Source organism: Halichoerus grypus, chromosome 8 (genome assembly GCF_964656455.1).
Source record: "Halichoerus grypus chromosome 8, mHalGry1.hap1.1, whole genome shotgun sequence".
NCBI classification, from domain to species: domain Eukaryota; kingdom Metazoa; phylum Chordata; class Mammalia; order Carnivora; family Phocidae; genus Halichoerus; species Halichoerus grypus.
The window spans coordinates 115,711,229-115,732,004 of NC_135719.1; the positions used below are offsets into that span (position 1 = coordinate 115,711,229).

At 38.9% G+C, this 20,776-nt stretch overlaps 1 protein-coding gene across 4 annotated transcripts in view; it reads right to left on the bottom strand.

Annotated features, from left to right (window-relative positions):
- Nucleotides 1–20,776, bottom strand: part of PPP2R5E (protein phosphatase 2 regulatory subunit B'epsilon) — a 145,435-nt gene that overhangs the window by 17,416 nt on the left and 107,243 nt on the right. For all 4 annotated transcript variants that reach the window (XM_078053794.1, XM_078053793.1, XM_036067736.2 and 1 more), the window contains 6 exons: nt 20,531–20,623; nt 4,398–4,528; nt 4,221–4,280; nt 3,136–3,244; nt 929–982; nt 775–825 (listed from right to left, as the gene is read on the bottom strand). In XM_078053794.1, the coding sequence (XP_077909920.1) occupies nt 775–825; nt 929–982; nt 3,136–3,244; nt 4,221–4,280; nt 4,398–4,528; nt 20,531–20,623 (498 nt within the window). The remainder of the gene's footprint in view (nt 1–774; nt 826–928; nt 983–3,135; nt 3,245–4,220; nt 4,281–4,397; nt 4,529–20,530; nt 20,624–20,776) is intronic.

Sequence of the window (20,776 nt, forward strand, 5' to 3'; positions counted from 1 at the left end):
TCTTGGAGAATTGAAAATGACATATTTCTGTTAAAAGTAATATATAATAGGCAGCAAACCCCTGCCATTTGTCAAGATACATCAAGAAGTTCTCCCAAAATTCTCCCCAAATGTCAAACTAACAGCGGACCTTTCTTGCTGGGCCATTTTCCACATGGTTTCTATAGAAGAGTGAGTGCAGATGTGGCCCCGGCCAGGTTCACCTCTAAGCTAAGAGACTTACTCCCTCACAACCTCACATGGCACATGCCTGCTTAGGTCTTGGCAAAAGTATAAATGATCATAGGTCAGAAATTTCCAGGGCCACTTGCGAACAGCTGAAACTAAAGGTCTGTAATATAGTTTAAAATCGTACATCGTAAGACCCCATCTCTACTATATTTGAAAGTGGAGTATTTGGGCAGGTTGCTCTGGCATCTATCTACGGCAACACCAAAGCCTCCATCCTGTGAAGGTGGTCGCTGATAAAGCTAGACAGTGAGACACATGACCGGAGCCTGACTAGGGTTTCCCTGGGACTGAGCAGAGCGTGATGAAAAGTTCAGGGTTCAGAACCAGGGTGGAGGATTCTGGCCTAATCACTTATACCTAGCATACCAGGCTCTCTGTGCTTCAATTTGAAAACTAGTCAAATGTGAATATTTACAGTCCTGCTTTACAGATAAAATGAAAATTGGATGAAATAATGTATTTTTACACATACTAATTGGCTCAGAGCCTGACACTCTGCAGAGTATCTAGTAAGTTCTTAACACACCAACATTAAGCACTTACCTCTTTCTGACTACATGTTTTAGGCCAAAATTTCATTAACCCCCTAATAACCTAAAATGAAAAGGAGAAAAACAACGGCACTGAATTTTCCATATATACTCCATGAAAAGTAGTCTTTTTGAAGTTTTTTGAAATTACAGAAAAAAATACTTACTGGTTCTGTGAGTGAAGGATCTTTCTCCAGAAACTGTACTATGCAATACGCCAGCTGGAGAAACAGAAAAATGAGCGACAAAATTGGAAATGGTATATACTCAAAAGGACTCAAAAGACGTATTAAAACTTCCTAAAAAGTTTCTAGACTCTGGTTTTAGTAACTTCATGTTCAATTCATTTTAAAAATAAAATATATATAAAGTGAAATAAAAAGCTACTTTTTCAAGCCAAAGATTGACACTAATAACACCCCAGGGGAATTTTTTTTAAAAGAATACTGAGACACGAAGTATCTGACTAATGAAAAGCAGAAACATCACATTCAGTAGATTCTGAAAGTATCTGATCTACAGACAGTCTAAGCTACATCTCATGGGCTTCCTTTCTCTCTTTGCCAACCTCGACAGTACTGGGTTTTACTGCAGTTCCAGAAGAGTCCTAGACGAAACATAGGCAGCACTTAGTAAACAGCCTGCTGGTTGCCTAAAGTGGCCCATGCGAATGGAAGCAGTTTCATGAAGAGATAAAAGGTTGTACCTGCCCCAGCTCGAAGAGTGAGGAGTTTTACATCTGAGGCTAGTTCATCTAGGTAAGAATTCTTTTACATGCTCATGGAATGTGATAGCCTATTTCAAAAACCAGAGGCAAGATTTGTAAAAGGGCTCGTAAAGATTTTTGGGCAAGAAATCCACCCTTGCGGAACAACATTTTGATGGTGTTCTAAATTAGAAACATATGGACTAATTTTTCCTCAAAACACAGAATTTCACATTTAAAGAGGAACATTGCTCAGAAAAATGTGTGACATTTTTATGCAAACTCAAAACATTCCCATTGGTTTGGAATACTAAAATTAAAATGCCACTACATCATTTATCTGTCCCCTAGTGACATGCTCACCACAAAAGGCAGTGTTAGCACGGAAATCAGACCTGGGACAAGACAGAGTATGCTTTTTAAAGTAGTGGAGGCTAAAAATAAAAAGATGTGAAAATACTGATTGTTGACTTGCGAGTATGTGCATTTGTGCATAGAAAGTGAGAAGGAAGATGAATGGATAAAGAAGATGTGGTACACACACACACAATGGAATATTATGCAACCATCAAAAAAAAAAAAAAAACCCGAAAATGAAATCTTGCCATTTGCAATGACATGGATGGAACTAGAGGGTATTACGCTAAGCGAAATAAGTCAATCAGAGAAAGACAAGTATCATATGATCTCACTGATATGAGGAATTTGAGAAACAAGACAGAGGATCATAGGGGAAGGGAGGAAAAAATGAAACAAGATGAAACCAGAGAGGGAGACAAACCATAAGAGACTCTTAATCTCAGGAAACAAACTGAGGGTTGCTGGAGTGGTGGGGGTGGGAGGGATAGGGTGGCTGGGTGATAGACACTGGGGAGGGTATGTGCTATGGTGAGAGCTGTGAATTGTGTAACACTGGTGAATCAGAGACCTACGGTTCTGAAACAAATAATACACTATATGTTAAAAAAAAAAAAAAAAAGATAGTAGGAAGGGAAAGGAAAAATGAAGGGGGGGGAATCAGAGGGGGAGATGAACCATGAGAGACTATTGACTCTGAGAAACAAACTAAGGGTTTTAGAGGGGAGGGGGGTGGGGGGATGGGTTAGCCCGGTGATGGGTATTAAGGTGGGCATGTATTGCATGGAGCATTGGGTGTTATACGCAAACAATGAATCATGGAACAGTACATCAAAAACTAATGATGTAATGTATGGTGACTAACATAACATAATAAAATAAAATTAAAAAAAGAAAGTGAGAATGAAATAGTGAATTAACTAGAAGAGGGGGCAAAGAGCAACTGATAGACAAACGCAAATGTGGATGAGATAAAATATTCCAGAATACTCCAAAATGATTACACATGTCCAAAGCTCTAAATCTGGAAAACCCACATACATTTGATTGTACGCAACATGTTCAATATATAATTTTGTGAACTAGGCAAGTCCTCAAAGTTCTCTGTAAAATGACTGAACAAATGCTCCTCCCACTTGAAAAATATTCCCATGATTCTCCTATGCACAGAAGAACAGAGCACACATTTTAATTCTCCTCGGGGAGCATTTTAAATGAGTTTTTTTAAATTAAGGAAATATCAATATCAAAGAAACACTCAGCTTGTAAACTTTTAATTTTGCTTCCAAAAGTAGTTACATAAAATTCTACCTGGGCATGGAACAGTGATAAGCTCCTGACAGTGTGTAAAGGGATCAACACTTTCACCAGAAACTGTTTGTGTTCTGCCTTAAGAGGTAAAGCAAAGCCATTGATAATACTAGGAAAAAGAAAAAGAAACATGAATTAGCAGCATGATCACAACCAGCTAACCTGAGACAACCTGCTCCTGGAAAACCAGGTTAAATCTGAATCAGTTTACATTTGGTCCAAAACAACCCAAACCCCACCCAGTGACATTCAAGATTTCTGAGTTACTTCAACGAGTATATTTAAGTGGAAGGAAATTTAAGAAAATTTGCTTATGATAACCTAACACAGGCTCTTATGCTCTTTTCACCTAGCTGGATGATTCCCAAAAGCTTTTGTAATCAGTAACTCTTTATTTTTCCTTCCCCCCAAAATCGCTTGCCCTCCTCACTTAGGACCCTTTCCATTTGCAGACATCATTCCTGAAATTTCTTCTCCAACCAAGAATACCATAGACATAGAGCCCCCGCCTGGGAAAATCACAGAAAAAACCATGTGACTCCACTTTTTCTCCTTACATTAGGAGGAGAAACTAAGTAATCACATTGTCCAGTCACATTAACCTCCCTTGTGTAAAAAAACCTACACAACAGCTGTCTCTTTCCAATTCATTCCACTTCTCCCGGCAGCAGCTGTTGAGGGACTACACCTGGGTACATGGTTCCTTTGAAAATGGCAATCTTTCCAATTTATTTTAACTTGCTTTCAAAAGATATGGCAAAGGACAGGTAGCCTAGAAACTAACAGAGAATAAGATGTTGTGGAGTAATGGGCTTGACTGCAATTAGATGTATTGTCTTTGTAGCAATGAATAAACTGTTAGCTCTTTCAGTCATTCCAGTAGAATTAGCAATGCATAATTGTGGAACAAGGAAGAACAAGAAATCATGTCTTGTAAGTCAGTTGGGAAACATGCGAAAGCACAAATTAGAGTACCCAATGTACACACAGCAAGAGATCTAGGTCAGCATTTCCCTGTGCCATTTGAATCTAATTTTCAAAATGCTATTCACCTGAGATTAGCAATTAGCTAAAAATGTGCTTACCTTCCTAGTATTTCCAGCAGTTCAGCTACACCATTGAAGTGTTCTGTTTCATAAACAAACCTTTTTTAAAAAGAAAAGAAGTAAAGTCAGTACACGATGTTCAAATATTTGAAGTTTATTTAACACTTCTATAAAACCACCACTTTTGCTTCTCCTTCTCCCCCATCCTCCACTTACCTTAGAAAAATATTGTTAATCTGTTTTCTGATAAATGCTCTAAGACCAAGAAATTTGCCATAAATTCTGTGTAAGACTGTCTTTAAGTAGTCCCGTTCCCGAGGGTCTTCGCTGTCAAATAGCTCCAAAAGCTGTTGTAAATGAAAGACAGTGTAGCTGTCAGAAGTGGGTCCAGGAAACGATTTAGGAATTCTGCCACTCATCATTTAAAATCCCTCCCTCCTTTACTTCTTCAAAAATTTACTGAGTATCTGTTATGTGCCAGGCACAGTACTAGTCTTTGGAAACACAGTGATACATAAGTCAGATAAGGGGCTTATATTCTAATGAAGAGATAGACACAGTAACAATAATCATAACAACAGAACACATATACAGCACTTAGTATGATCATCACACAATTTTCTAAGCCATCTACTTGTACTAATCCTCCCTATGAGGTAGTTTTCTGTTTAAGTAGGCTCCACTCCAATGGAGGGGCTTGAACTCACAACCCTGAGACCAAGACCTGAGCCACCCAGGCGCCTCCCCACAATGAGGTAGTTTCATCCCCATTTTACAGATGAGGAAATCGGAGCACAGAGATGTTAGGCAATTTGCCAATGGTTTCACACTAATATATGGCAGAGCTGGGATTTGAACCCAAGCAATCGAGGGGCCCTAGAGTCTGTCATCTCAGCTGCTGCACTATTATAACATAAACTACCTACTGAGCTTATGTTCCAAATATACAGTTTTAAGAGGAAGGCTTCAGCTCTACTTGAGCATATAGGTAAATGAAACAACCTAAACCAAAGCCAACATCTAAAAGTCCCCAGAGATACCGAAAATGTTCTCTTTGTAGAACTTGGTTCTTGTTACACAGGTGTGCTCACTTTGTAAATACTCATTGAGATGAACATTTACAATTTCTGTATGTATGCTATACATGAATAACATCTGTTAAGTTTCTACTCATTTGTAATCTAAAGTTAAAAACTGAATCCTGATATCAACACATCAACGCAAAAACTTGCACATGAATGTTCACAGCAGCATGATTCACAATAGCCAAAAGTGGAAACAACCCTAATGCCCATCAACTAATGCATGGATGAGCAAAATGGGCTACAATGGACTCTTATTTGGCTATAAAAGGAATGAAGAATACTGATATATGCTACCACATGGATGAACCTCTCAAACATCATGCTAAGTGAAAGAAGCCAGACACAAAAGGCCAATTATTGTATGATTCCATTTATATGAAATATCTGGAATACACAAATCCATACAGGCAGCAGAATGAAGAATGTCTGCTAAGGAATATGGTGTTTCTTTGGGGGATAATAAAAAGTATTCTGCAATTATATAGTAGTGATGGGTGCACAAGTTGGTGACTTGTACACTAAAAACCCTGAATTGTAAACTTTAAAAGGGTGAATTTTATGGTATGTGAATTATATCTCAATAAGGTTTTATTTTTTTTTAAAGATTTTATTTATTTGAGAGAGAGAATGAGAGAGAGAGAGAGCACAAGAGGGGGTAGGGTCAGAGGGAGAAGCAGACTCCCTGCTGAGCAGGGAGCCCAATGCAGGGACTCAATCCTGGGACTCTAGGATCATGACCTGAGTCGAAGGCAGTCGCTTAACCAACCGAGCCACCCAGGCACCCAAGGCTTTATTTTTTTTAAATGACAGTGGGCAGGTTCTTCTCTAGCTGAGGAACAAACTTGGAGACTGGTTTGAATTTTACTGTGTTCCTCATACATTCATTATCATCACAATAAAGCAAGACTCATTGTTTATACTAAAGTTGACTTTAGGTAAAACATTTCAAGAACATACAGACAGTATACAAATGAACGCAGACTACCCTAATTACCAAAAAAGCTATCAAGACATACATAAGCATGAATCAGGTGATTAAGACATGCGGTTGACAGCAGAAGAATAACTCAGTGGGCAGTAATCAAATAAATTATCTACTTTTGCTTGCTGCTTTTCTTTGAACAGAAGACAAAATTATAGACAAAGAATGGCCCTTCAAATAATGGCAGGAAGTACAAACTGAAGGAGAATCTTCAAAATTGGGCAGTGAGACAGATGTAATTTTTGGCTACACAATGTCATCCACCCATCCAAAAAATGAATACCTCAAATAAATATGTATGCCTATTAAGAGCCAGCCACTGGGCAAGGTGTCAGGGATACAATGATGAGCAAGACAGACACAATCAGCTTTCACAGAGCCTAGTCTAAATGAGGGATACAGGTAAATAAACAGCGTAAGTGGTTTAGGATGCTAAAGACATAGCAGACAAATCTACTCTATTTGGGAGAAGTAGAGTAATAAGAAAGGCATCTAGAGGAAGTGACATCCAGGCTGACCTATGAAGAAATCAGGAGGTTGAAGTGAAGGTCAACAGCACATACCTTCACCAGGAGCCTATCAGAATAGAAGATGCTGTTAAAACACCTGCCATCTCTCTGCCCATTTAGCCACGCAATCAATCAACCAATCAATCAATCTCTGCATATGCCAGGAATTGTCCTTGTTGCTGTGCACACACATTCACTACTGAACAAACTTGGAGCCCAAAGGGAAAGCAATGAGCAAGTCAACTATACATTTCCACAGGAAACAGTCTAAGAAAGAAAGGTATGTGGACCTTGTAAGTAAAAAAGGCCCCGAGGGCTCAGTATCTCTTATCTATCACACACACAAAATGACATAAGATCTCTAACCTACTCATCCTATTCCTTGTTAATGGAAATAACTAACCTTTTAAGTTCTCTTTTTTAATTTGGGTCCTATTTTTAAGTGTTGTAAAAGGATTTAACGAGTAATTTGCAACCAACATAAATAAGAGAAAGTTTGAGGGAGTATACTGTTAGCAAAACCTGAATCAACTACACTTAGGTATGTACTATTAATCTTAAGAGTTTAATGAAAATATAATAATTAAGCAAAAATTATTTAACTAATGTTTTCATTAGGCCCTCGAAAGACATGCATTACCAGGCATCTAACTTAAGTCATTTACAAAGCCACAAATATAAATATATTATGTCCTATGAGAAAGAAAAATTACAGTATATAAATTACTTTTCTGCTGCTCTACAGAACACATTTTTGATGATTTTATGGTGTAAAAGACAAAAGAAAAAGTATTAATAATGCACAGGCCCCAAAAAGGGGGAGTAGGATGAGTTCTGATTTCCAAAACAAAATGTTTGTGCTTAGTCATATACACACTCCCCACAAAAAAGCAATGAGAAATATAATCCAGCATTTGTAAATGCCTAGAGGACTCTCTTCCCTAGAATATAGCAGCAACTTGTTGTCAGAGAAAAGAAGCTGGAGAGTTTCCAAGGTGATTACAGAGCAAAGACAGACCTGCCAACATGCTGACTCCTAACAGTTTACAAAACCAGCCTTCCTGAAGCTAACAAACAGGGATGAACCGTGGAGTGATTTAGCCAAAGAACACTCCTTTGAACCTCATAAAAAATCTACAGTGAAATGAGAAGAGCAAAATGAAAAAGGCAGTTAGGGTCTCCCAATCAGAGATGGGAGACTGAAATTTTCTCCTCCTGAACCCTCTCTGAGATGAGAATAAAGAAATAAAAAAGGAAGAAACACACGGGGCAGAGAGGAGTAGAGAGCAGATGAGACAAATCTGCACATTTTTCAAAGATGGAAAGTGGATGGCAAGGGGTAACTATCTTAGGTTTCCTCTTTCTCCATTCTGCTAAGTGTTTTTCCATTCTGCCAGCAGGGATGGAAGCCAAACAAGAAGCAAGCCAGTTCACACCAGAGAACCCTTAAAAGGCTTAAGAATTGAAGACGCCAGATATATTTGATGGCAAGGGTGTAGGGAGCTAAAAAAACAGGAGGGCTGGTTGAAAGTTTGTCGAAAGAGTAACAAAACTTCCCAGATCCATGTCCCAAGCAGTGGACTGAAGATTTACAATCAAAGTCTGGAGAGCATAAACATGCAAGCCTCTAGTCTTCAAGACATGTACACAGTAAAGTGAAAAATTTATTGAAAATAAAAGGATTAAATAAAACTGCATGCTGAAGAATGAGACTTTTGCTGGCACCCTTCCCGACTAAGCCCCCAAAATTCTGGATGAGGTAGGGAATAGGAAGGTCCCTTTTGAGGGACCTCAGCCTCAGCCTCTTGACAGCCTCAAGAGGAAACACCTATTGATACACTATTATTTGAGGGTTTCTCAATGAAAGAGCAAGGTCTTTGCTCAATGTACTAAGTGCCTCCCTTTGTGTGCATGCACACGTGAGTGCACACGTACACACACACACACACACACACACACACACACACGCTCTAAGAAGGCTCTTAGATGGCCCTAAGAAGCCTCTCTGATGACTAACATGTAACTAACTATGAAGCCAAGGATCACCAGACAACCTAACATAAAAGACAGAGACCAAAACAAACAATCATAAAGAACTCAGAGGAAATAGTCACAATGCAAGTAAAAAACAAACAAACAAAAAAACTGCAGAAAAGAACTTATCCTCAGAAATAAACAAATCGACTGGATCCCGGAAACAAAAGCAGAGCTGTTACAGATGAATATTCAGAAAATAAAAAAGAACTTTTGGAAATTCAAGATGTAACAGAAATAAAAATTTCAGAAGAACGGTAACATTAAAATGAACAAATGTATCCTGAAAGTATAACCAAAAAGAAGAAGATAACTAGAGGATCAATCCAGAATGTCCAACACATTCCAAAAAGGCATAGAGAATAGGTACAGACACACAAAAACAAAGAAAATGAAATTATCTGAGAAAGAATTCAATGCAATTAAAAAAAAAAAAAAGACATGAATTTCAATATATATATAAGGGCCATTATGTTCTCTGCACAATGAATAAACAAAGACCTGAACCAAAGCACATCACTTTAGATTATCTGGACACTGGAGACAAAGAGTAGATCTCAAAAGCTTAGAGAGAAAATAGGTCACTATAAAGAATAAGGGTTCAGCTGGTGTAGGCCTCCTCAATACTAACACCGGAAATAGAAAACAATCTAGAATTCCCTAAAACTTCTAAGGAGATATGGGTTCTTTTTTTTTTTTTTTTAATGTTTTATTGATTTATTTGACAAAGAGTGAGCACAAGCTGGGGGAGCAGAAGGCAGAGGAAGGGGGAGAAGCAGACTTCCCAAGGAGCAGGGAGCCCAATGCGGGGCTCGATCCCCGGACTCTGGGATCATGACCTGAGTCGAAGGCAGACACGTAATGACTGAGCCACCCAGGCGCCCCGGGAATATGGGTTCTAACCTGTAAATCTATACCTGGCCAAAATGTCAATCAAGTATGTGGGTAGAATAAAGACAAGTTCAGAGAACCAGGTCTTGAAAAATTTATATCCCATTCATACTTTCTTAGGAAGCATCCAGAGGATGTATTCTGCCAAAATGAAAGAAAGGGAGATAAGCCAGCAAATACACAATGCAGAAGAGTGGCAAAGGGACATCCCAGGACGACCACTGTGGATACAGCCTAGGGGAAGCCGCCAGTGCTGACTAGAGCAGGATGATGGGGCTCCAGCTCCATGAAGGAGGCCTCCAAGGAAAACAATGGAACTGAGATTGGCTGATGTGTGGGCCAGACTGAGAAGAGGTGTACGGTGCTCTCAGAGAAGAACTGAGGGGTGAGCTAGTAACCCATACATAGGAAAGCAAGCATGTGGAAAATAAGGCAATTATTCATTCCAGGGGTTTTAAAAAAAGCTCTACAAGAGAAGAAATGCAATTATGTGCTTCGGCTAAAACAACATGTACACAGTCCTACTAATGCAACACTACAATTTCATTTCATTAGATTTTGTGACAGAATTAACTACATGGTTAAGATATAGAGGTAGGAGATAGAAAGGGAAGCATATAATGATTTACAGTAGGAAAAGATTTTAAAAATCAAGAAACAGCAGAATAAGAATGTTCTTTGGCGATACAGAGATACATACAAGCAAACAGCTAAAAGACTTGAATGTGGTTACCTCTAGGGAGTGAGACTCGGCTGGGGAAGGATTGAGGCAGGAGATTGCTATTTGTCTTTATAAACCATATAAATATATTTGTATTTTTTAAAATAGACATTACTTTATCAATTAAAAACTTTTTTTTTTTAAAGATTTATGTATTTATTTGAGAGAGAGAGAGAAAGCATGAACAGAAGGAGCAGAGAGACAGGGAGACAGAATCTCAAGCAGAGCCCACACTGAGCATAGAGCCTGATGCAGGGATCAATCTTAACGACCTTGAGATCATGACCTGAATTGAAACCAAGAGTCGGACGCTTAACTGACTGCACCACCCAGGCGCCCGAATTAAAACTATTTTTAAAAATTAAGAGCAAAAGGCTTGAAACAAAAAGCCCAACTGCCCTCTACTATGATAAAGAAGCAACTACCATGCCCCATTCCATGTAAAGAAAGATTTTAAAGAACATCAGAAACGCTTAAATAAACAATGAAATTGGTATTCTACATGTTTTCATGTAAATGTTGTTTTCATTCAGACTAAAATCAGGTCTCCACATTTCTGGCTTTATTTTTAACTTTAGCTCTACTATTAGCTGAAAAATGATACCTTCCAAACACCTTTGCACACGGAGAAAACAGCCCAGAACCAAGTAGCAAGAGCCGACAGCAGCCTGACTCCAATATATCAGACCAACTCAAGAGGACCAACACATCAAACAAGCTGATCTACGGGCAACACTGAGAAAGCACAGTGGGGACAAAAGATCAAAAGGTTACACATTATAAGCTTCTAGCAATTCTGACTTCAAGACTCCTCTGGAAACTCAGTATAAAAATTTCAAAGGTGAAAGTCCTCCAAATATGAACAAATCTGCCAAGTCGCATGCTTTTATTTTCTTCCTAATTTCAGGCATTCTTCCCACAAACTAGAGAAGTCCATTCTTTCCTCCCTCAAGCTTTCATTTTGACTGATTCAACAAAAGCTGGCGATTTAAAATTTTAAGACAATCAATTTGGTCAGCATTTCAAGAAAGAGCGGTTATTCTACATAATGATGCACTTAGTGGGATGCAGGCAGGGACTAGCTACATAATTTGTGGGGCCCCATGCAAAATGAAAATGCAGTGCTCCTTGTTCAAAAACTCTGAAGAATTTCAAGACAGCAACAGCAGAGCATGAAACCAAGAGCAGGGCCCTACTCGGCACGGGGCCCATGTCACCGCCCAAGCTGCACACCCACAGAGCTGGCTCTGGACGCAGGAGCCACAGCGCTAAAGCCCTTTCCCAAGGTTGGTAAGTTACAGGTTGGACTGAATGGGATGAGGTGAAGAGGTGCTTTCTTAATTGGTAATGGCTAGCTGATAAAATTCCTGAACAATTAAGTTCTCTCAAGTTTTATTTGCTATAGACTCTGAGAGAGAAATGTAAACATTTTGACATATTCAAGGAACTCGTTTGGAAAAAAGCTTTTGTATTAGAGCTGAGATTCAAGGTCTCATGAAATTTATTTCAGTTTAGAACTTAAAATTTTTTAACCAGTTGGTTTGTGTCATGTCCAGTTTGTCTTGAGTTTTTAAAACACAATAATAAAAGGTCACTTTTAAGGACAGGGTAAACGATTTGCATAATTTGCATGATAATTATGGCACCTTTCAGCTAAATATAACTGCAAATGCGAAATACAAATTGCTAAATTGCAATCTCCAGCAGTACATATGTTTATGGGGACACTTGAATAGTATGTCTCTTAGCAACCACTGACTGCTTTTCAGATTTGCAGAGTGGTTGAAAGCAGTCTTTAGAAATATGCTACTAAACTCTTGCCACAATAATACACCCAATGAAATAATTCAAGGTTTGGCAACCCATCTTTGGGGGTGGGGGAGGCAGGGGCGGAGATCATAAAGAAACCATTTCCCAACTGTCCTAACACAGATGAAAATTATTTTTATTGGGAAGAGACACGTTCCATAAGCCTCAGCCAGCCTGCATACTTACGGCTATAGAAGACAGTTACTATGTCTAAAATCAACATTACCATAGACATGAGTGCACTATGTAATCAACTGACTATCCTTGATATATCTCTGATAGCTTTCTTGTGTAAAGACTTAGATTAAGTACATACGAAATGCTAAAGGTTATGTAAATCTAGATTTAACAAAAATTACAATGAAATCTAAGCAAGTCAGTCAGTCATACCATTCTTAAATGAAAAAATTGCGACTCTTCAAAGGTACAAGTCAAAGAGAGTTTTGTCTGGCCCATACAAAAATCTGATTTCCAGGTTCTCTTGATCTCTCTAGGTTACCACTGTTTCCCATCACTCCCTGTCACACCGAGACTACTTCATTGCCTACCACTTGTCTGGCCTCTGTAAAGATTTGAACGTGCTGGGGCGCCTGGGTGACTCAGTCGTTAAGCGTCTGCCTTCGGCTCAGGTCATGATCCCGGGGTCCTGGGATCAAGCCCCGCATCAGGCTCCCTGCTCCACAGGAAGCCTGCTTCTCCCTCTCCCACTCCCCCTGCTTTGTGTTCCCTCTCTCGCTGTGTCTGTCAAATAAATAAATGAAATCTTAAAAAAAAAAAAAAAAGATTTGAATGTGCTATCCCTGCTTGTCACCTATTAAAAGTATATGCTCCTGGCACTAATAAACATTCACTTGAAGAAATCAATGGTGAAATGAATCCAAGGACAGGAGAGACCACATTTAACATCTAAAAAGATGTCAATAGCCAGAGAGGAGCCATATAAGTAGAGTCCAAAGGGTTTCTTTGATTTTTAGAATAGTAAAAGTCAGATTTCAAAAAATTCCTAACATGCTGGTTAAGATGCTGACAGACCAACACCATATGACTTCATGGACTGAGGCTATTCCTAGAAAATATGACAAAAGAAGATTCTCAAAACAAGAACTGATCCTAATCAAAACAGCAGTGACAGCAGCAACATAACATTTACTGACCACTGACTCGTCAGGAATTGTTTTAAGTGCTTATGTATGTATTCACTTATTAAATCTCCACAACAGCCTTTCAACAAAATAACGACTATACTGTGGATATTTTGTATCTACTTTCCAGATGAGGAAACTGAGGCAACGCAGTCCTATAACCTGCCCAAGGCCATGCACTAAAGAAATGCCAGAGTCTGAATTCAAACCAGTGTATATACACTTAACCACCAATCTGTACTGCTTCCTGATGAGGATGAAAATGAGTAGTACTGAAAAGGGCTCTTGAGGAAACAGTGGCAGCTTCCCAATGAACTTCAGATTTTTTAAAAGGACATATGCAAGTGACGAAAGGAAGGAAACACAACCAATGTGAAGTGTAAGTGAATGGTGCAGTCTTACAAAAACAGTCTCAGGAAGGCTAATGCACACAATCAGCTGAGGTTTATGAAAAATGCCAGGCAACAAAATGAGAACGTACTTGTAATCTAAATATTCTCACCATTCTTACCGATTATGACATACATGTTCATTATTTTTTAAATGTAAAAAATAGAAAAATATAAAAATTAGAAAATGATGATCATCACATGTAATCACATTCTACCAGACAATTAACCACTTGGTGTATTGCCTTCCAAAATTTTTAGTGCATATACAAACACTCCTTTTCCCTAAAATAAGACTCAGATTCAAAAAAATCATACTGTTCCAGAATGTGCATGTTTCACTTAAAAATAGATCATGTGTAGCTCTATCTCATTCTCTACAATCTGAATATTCCATTATACAAATGTCCATGGTTTATTCAACTAACCCCCTACTGAGGAACTTTTAAATTGTTTCCAATTTTCTAATAATTATTAACAATGATGCATTCAATATCCTTGTACATGTATCTTTGTGTAGTACCTGACTACTTCTCAAGGAATTGCTCAGTGGATAAAATACAGGTTGACAGAATTTAAGTTGATAGAACACTATCAGTTTTCCTCCTCAGAGGATTATACCAATCTAATATATATGTATGCACAACACACATCTCTATTTATCTATGTATAGGTACATTTTTTGTGGGGTTTTGGCTTACTAAGAACGGTGTTTTCTTTTTTTTTTTTTTTTTAAAGATTTTATTTATTTATTTGACAGAGAGAGAGATAGCGAGAGCAGGAACACAAGCAGGGGGAGTGGGAGAGGGAGAAGCAGGCTTCCTGCCGAGCAGGGAGCCCGATGTGGGACTCGATCCCAGGACCCTGGGATCATGACCTGAGCTGAAGGCAGACGCTTAACGACTGAGCCACCCAGGTGCCCAAGAACGGTGTTTTCCACCCAAGCCTCTGCTATGTTCCAGTCTCCCTCCTGTACCCATGCCACACTGGTTTTTTTTAAGATTTTATTTATTTATTTATTTATTTATTTATTTATTTATTTAGAGAGCATGAGTAAGGGGAGGGGCAGAGGGAGACAGAGAGGCAGAGAGAGAATCTCAAGCAGACTCTGCGCTCAGGACAGAGCCCAACACAGGGCTCAATCTCATGACCCTGAGATCATGACCTGAGCCAAAATCAAGAGTCGGACGCTTAACTGACTGAGCCATCCAGGCATTCCTATGCCACGCTGTTTTCATTCATGTACCTTTATAGTTATATAAATTAAAACATTTGTTTTAATATCTAATAGGCAAAGGATATTACTTTTTCAAAAATGTCTTTTATTTCATGAACTTTTGAAATTTTCAAATAAAAAAACTACTGAATTTTTTTTTAAGATTTTATTTATTTATTTGAGAGAGAGAAAGAGAGAGCATGAATGGGGGGAGGGAAAAGCAGACTCTCCTGTTAAGCAGGGAGCCCAACATGGGGTTCAATTCCAGGACCCTGGGATCGTGACCTGAGCTGAAGGCAGACACTTAACTGAGCCACCCAGGTGCGCCTAAACTACTGAAATTTTAATTAGAACTGCACCAAATGTATAAATTAACTTGAGATTCTATGACTATCCTTATGATGGCAAATTTCCCATCTACAAATATGTTATTTATTCAAGGCTTCTTTGCAAAATTTTCTTATAAGTTTCACAAAAACTTTTACATTTCATTTCAAAAGGTGGAGATTTTAAAATTAATATTAGAATCAAGAAAAATAAGATATCCCACTAATGTGGGGAGATAATATAGTATGAGGAGTGTATAAAAAAAGGAATTAGTATTTAATGAGCAACTATTATAATCCATGCATGATACCAGCAGACATTTTTAGAAGTCATGTCATTTTATCATCATAACAAGCCTACTTTGTTGTAACTTCTAAGAGAGGTCACCATTATGGCCATTGTACAGAAGAAAACACTGAGGCTCAGAATAGTAAAATATGTGCCCAAGTTTTCAAGTACTTATTTTCGAGTGAGGGGAGGGAGCCTGTCTTTGTATCCATAGTGCCAACTCAATTAAGCAGATTTAACAACGGTCAGTTTGGCGGTACATCCTATTTTCCTGTTCCTCATGTTGCAAATGAGGAGACTCAAGCTTGGACAGCGAGTATATTAATTGGCTGAAAGCCACATTGCCAAGTAGGTGGAAAAGCCAGGGTTTTAATGCAGTTCCTTCTTACCCCACAGCACATATTCTTAGCTCCTATAATACATACTACTTAGAGTACACAGAGGAGTCAGGATGCAAATCCACAGCTTGTTAACTTTCTTTCCACTACATCATGTTGAAATAACTCGATTCTTATTTTGCTTTTGTCTTTACTGACAGGAGAAATGAGAGTCAGAATAGACTGTAATGAATACAGCTAGCTGCTATAGAAAATAAGGTTTAAATCTCATGGCTAGAATAAATTATATCTAACTAAATAAAAAAGTTTTAAGTTTGAGATCACCAAAATTCCTTTTGAGAATCCACAGAGAATAAAAAATCTGCTCAAAGAAAAAGAATGCGGTCAGTGTCATCCCGATTTGCAAGAGGGGAAGGAATGAGGATTCCCACGTCATAAGAAAAACAGGCTTAAATACAAAGCACACCAGGACTAGATGGCATCACGGGAGGCTGTGGGGAGAGAGACAAGCAGGGGGAAAGTAGGGGTGTAAATGATGAACGAGCTGACTACAGGGTACACAGACGAAGGGGCTGCCAGCTCAGGGACAGGTAAGGCGCAGCGGCAGGAAGAAAAGGAGGGCGGGGAGGGGCAGGACAGAATCTCAGCAACAATGCCTTAAGCTCCAAAAGGCCAAGCAGGTCCCAAGTTGGAAACAAATCTCCCAGGAAGGAAGCTCAGGAAAATTACCTAGGGGATTGAGACCCCACTCCCAGAAGGGGCTGGGATCTCAGGTAAGTCATCAGTAGACTAAAGGGTAGGAAAAGGGGCAGGAGACCAACTTTACAGGTTACCAACATGAATGAACAGGGTATTCTGGAAAATGGCAGCTAATCGGCACCCAGGGTTTATCCCCAACATGACAGGTAATGCTCTGGTTAGTCAAATGATTACATTCAAGTACCACCCAGTGGTGTTATTGGTTTTGCCAATACCCTGCCTGTCCCTTTCCTGACTGATTCAGGAACTGCCGGGAGCCCTGGTGTGAAGGTTAAGTTCATCAACAGACCCAGCAGAGGGAAGGTAAAAGATGCAAAGGTTGTAAAAATGAGGCAAGGGCTGAAAACATAAAGTATAAGTAGACGGACTCACTATGTAAACTTGATTTCTTGTCTCTGGTGAAACTCGGAGACAGACGATCAATCACATGGATTGCAAGTACTTGGGGAAACATTACCAATAAGTAACAGTAGCCCCCAGAAGTTCACTAATGTCCCAAGGCAGATGAACAGCATTTCTTTTTATGATAAAGTCCCAAGGCCCATAGATGAGGGGATGCTGTAAAGACAAAGTCCTGGCTTCTACCATAGCATCTGACAGAGTCTACACTCTCCTTATGAACAACAACAAAAAAATTTTTAACCATTTTTTTTAAAGACTTATTTATTTATTAGGGGCGGGGAGCAGAGGGAGAGGAAGAGAGAGTCCAAGCAGACTCTGCGCTGAGCACGGAGCCCAACGCAGGGCTCGATCTCACAACCCTGAGATCACAACCTGAGCAGAAACCAGAGTCAGACGCTCAACTGACTGCGCCACCCAGGCACCCTGAGCAAAATTTTAAAAAGTAAGAAGGATGATGCTATTCTAGAGTAAATTTGTAACAGGTTCAAGGATGGGATCCAAAGACTGCTGATTAATGAACCTGTGCTAAAACGGAGGAAAGTTGCTAAAGACATGCCAAAGGCCTCTGTCACCAGTGCTTGCTATTCTAACAATTTTAACCAATGATCTGAGACGAAGCCAAGAGCTACTAGCACAGTTAAGAAAGTCACAGATGTGATAAAGACGGAAGGCACAATGAATACAGTGGATGACCGACTCAAGATCCAGAAAGACTTCAAAAGGCTGGAAAGAAATTATATTCTGCAGGAATATATGTCAAACCCTACACTTAGATTAAAAGGCAAACTGTACAATGAACAAAAACAAAGGAAAACACGGCTTTACAACATCATGCACAAAGCTAAGTTAGAAATCAGTTAAAGGCCACAAACTTAACACAAGTTAATAGTGCCACGGAGCAGCAAGAATAGTTAATGAGACTTCCCTTTTAAGAGACCCACACAAGGGAATGGGGAACCCAATTCTAGGCTGTGCTGGACCGACCAGGCTCAGGGCACTATGTTCAGACATAGACATCATTTTTAAAGACAAATGGACACATGTTGAAGACTTTCAAAACGGACAAATGAGACAGGATTGACAGAAGTAAGGACGCAGTCTAGAGCAGAGAATGCACACTGACAGCTGCTAAGCTAGATCTGAAGGCAAATCGGGTTGGTTCATCAGAACATTTCACATAAAAATCTGGATTTGTTTCTCTTGAGGGGAAAAAAAGTCTAACAATAACTGAAAGAAGAGGGGCAGCCAAAGCTCCCTTTAATAGAAACCTGTCCACCTCCTAGTGTCTGACACCTGGTCACCAACTTGTCATAAATGAGCCTACAAGCATTTGAGCTGCTACTCCTGTTCCTAGGAAAAAAAGCCAAGAGGTAAACACAAGCGCTGTGTTCTAAGACCTAAAACGTTATGTCCGAGCTAGTTAATACTAAAGGACTTAGTCTGGGGAAATAAGGCCAAAGGCTACAAGGTATAGAGAGGTTCAACATAAAGAACTTTCTAACAAAATCAGGACAATCTGCCCAGGTATATGGTCCTTCTTCACGAAAAAAGAGTAAATGGGAGTCACTCCTTCTTGGGTCTCAAAGGAGACTAACTCACAGAACTAGAACAGACAACCCAAAACATCCCTTTCAAGTCTGGGTTTCTCTGATGTTTTAATCTTATGAGCTTTATTATCATCAGTACCCATCTACCACGAAGAACACAGTGAGTTGGGCCCTGCATGCTTTTCATGTAAAGAAAACGCTTCATCGTAAGATCCCTGTTCTTATTGTTTCCATGTAAACTAAACATAGGCTTCACTATCTGATCCTCTTGGGTATTTTGATTTACCATAAATATAAGGGAACCTTAGTATTTCATTAGTGTTGAGAAGTGAGGGCTATTCCTGCCTTGAAGTCATTCCAAGTTTATAGTGAGGGGAATCACAAAGAGGCATCACGACATAATGGACAGAAAATCAGAATAGGAAATGTGCTTGGGAAAACTTGACAAAGTTTCTAGACCTCAGTTTATTCACCTATCAAATGGGCCTGAAATTTAGCCATGTCTGTTTTAGATTATGGTACAAAGTAAATAATGCATGTAAAGATGCTCTAACAATTATACAGTGCTATATAAATGCAAGGACTTTCCAATAGAAAACACAGACCTGTCACATGTTGCCTTTCTGTCTGAAATGCATTTTGCCTCCTTGGTATAAGAATCTGGATCAGTCGACCTATTTACCCAATGCTCCATGTATCCACCTATTTACCTACGTCTCTTTTTCCAAAGCCTCTTTTCTAAAACCTCACTTTTCCAAAGCCTCTCTACCTAATATATCCAAAATTCTAAATTTATTAATTGAATTAAGGAGGGGAAATGAGTCATCACAAAGGCTACCAACCTTTATCCAGGTAAGGTAGAGGAGGATCAACTTCCCGCCAAAATAATGTTTTAAATTTGAAGTTCTGCTTACTGGCTCACTAGGAGATAGATATTTATTCTTTTCGACATGAGGTGCTCATTAATCACTTAGAAAGGAGCTACAATAGTCCATACACCAGTTGGCTCAAGTACCCACTTTTATAGATGAATGTCAACAACAAGAGCATGAAGATGTTACCTAAAAATTCAATGTCATAAACATTCCCAAGTCCCAGGTAAAAAGGAAGATGTGGTCTACAGTTACAAAATGTAAAATGGCAAATCAAGAAGAATACACACCCTGAGAAGTTCCAAACAGATAGGTGAGAATTAATCACTTTAAAGGAATTTTAAGGTGTTAAGGAAGCAGTGCTGTTTCCCAGCTGTGAAAGCTCACCAGTATGTGACTTTGATTATTTGTTGAAGGTTATTTATGCTCTAGACCATGCTTTTTCAGTTTTAACAGATCTGTGCAATAGTTACTTAAGAATCCTTATGCAAATAGGAGTTTTCAAGCTACACAAAGATTCACACCAACGAGAGGTCCTATAAATGAAATTCCTTTATAATTAAATTTTAAGAAAGAAAACTGCAGGGATTTAGGCATTAGCATTCCTTGTTGTTTGAAATGAAATTAATTTCCAGCGATAAACTAAACAATAAATTAAAGAAATACCTATTACTTTTAACGGGCAATAACGGAAACTAACTTATATATGCAGTATTTGCTTAAAAGGTGGTATGACTGCCACTGAAAGATTTTTATTTTTATTTTTATTTTTTTTAAGATTTTATTTATTTATTCATGAGAGACAGAGAGAGAGAGAGAGAGAAGCAGAGGGAGAAGCAGGCTCCCAAGGAGCAGGGAGCCCGATGAGGGACTCGATCCCAGGACCCTGGGATCATGACCTGAGCTGAAGGCAGACACTTAACCATCTGAGCCACCCAGGCGCCCTGCCACTGAAAGATTTTTAAACAATCAAGAGAAAATAAGGTAAAGTGTTATCAACTGAATAACGAATGCATGCAACCATAAAACTTTGCTTACCTGTAATACAAATTTCTGATCTATGTATTTTTTGGCAATGCTGGGTTGGAATTCTTGGCTTTCCAAAAATCGTATGAAAAATTCATATACAAGCTGCAACAAACAGATTATAGTTAATTTCAAATTATAATTCACTTATCAAAAACCATAAAAAGCCTATAACACTAAAACTGACAGGGCTTAGAAAACTGAGTTTTAATATCAATTACAAGCTATGCTAGCCCTTCTTGTGGCTCATGGTTGCTA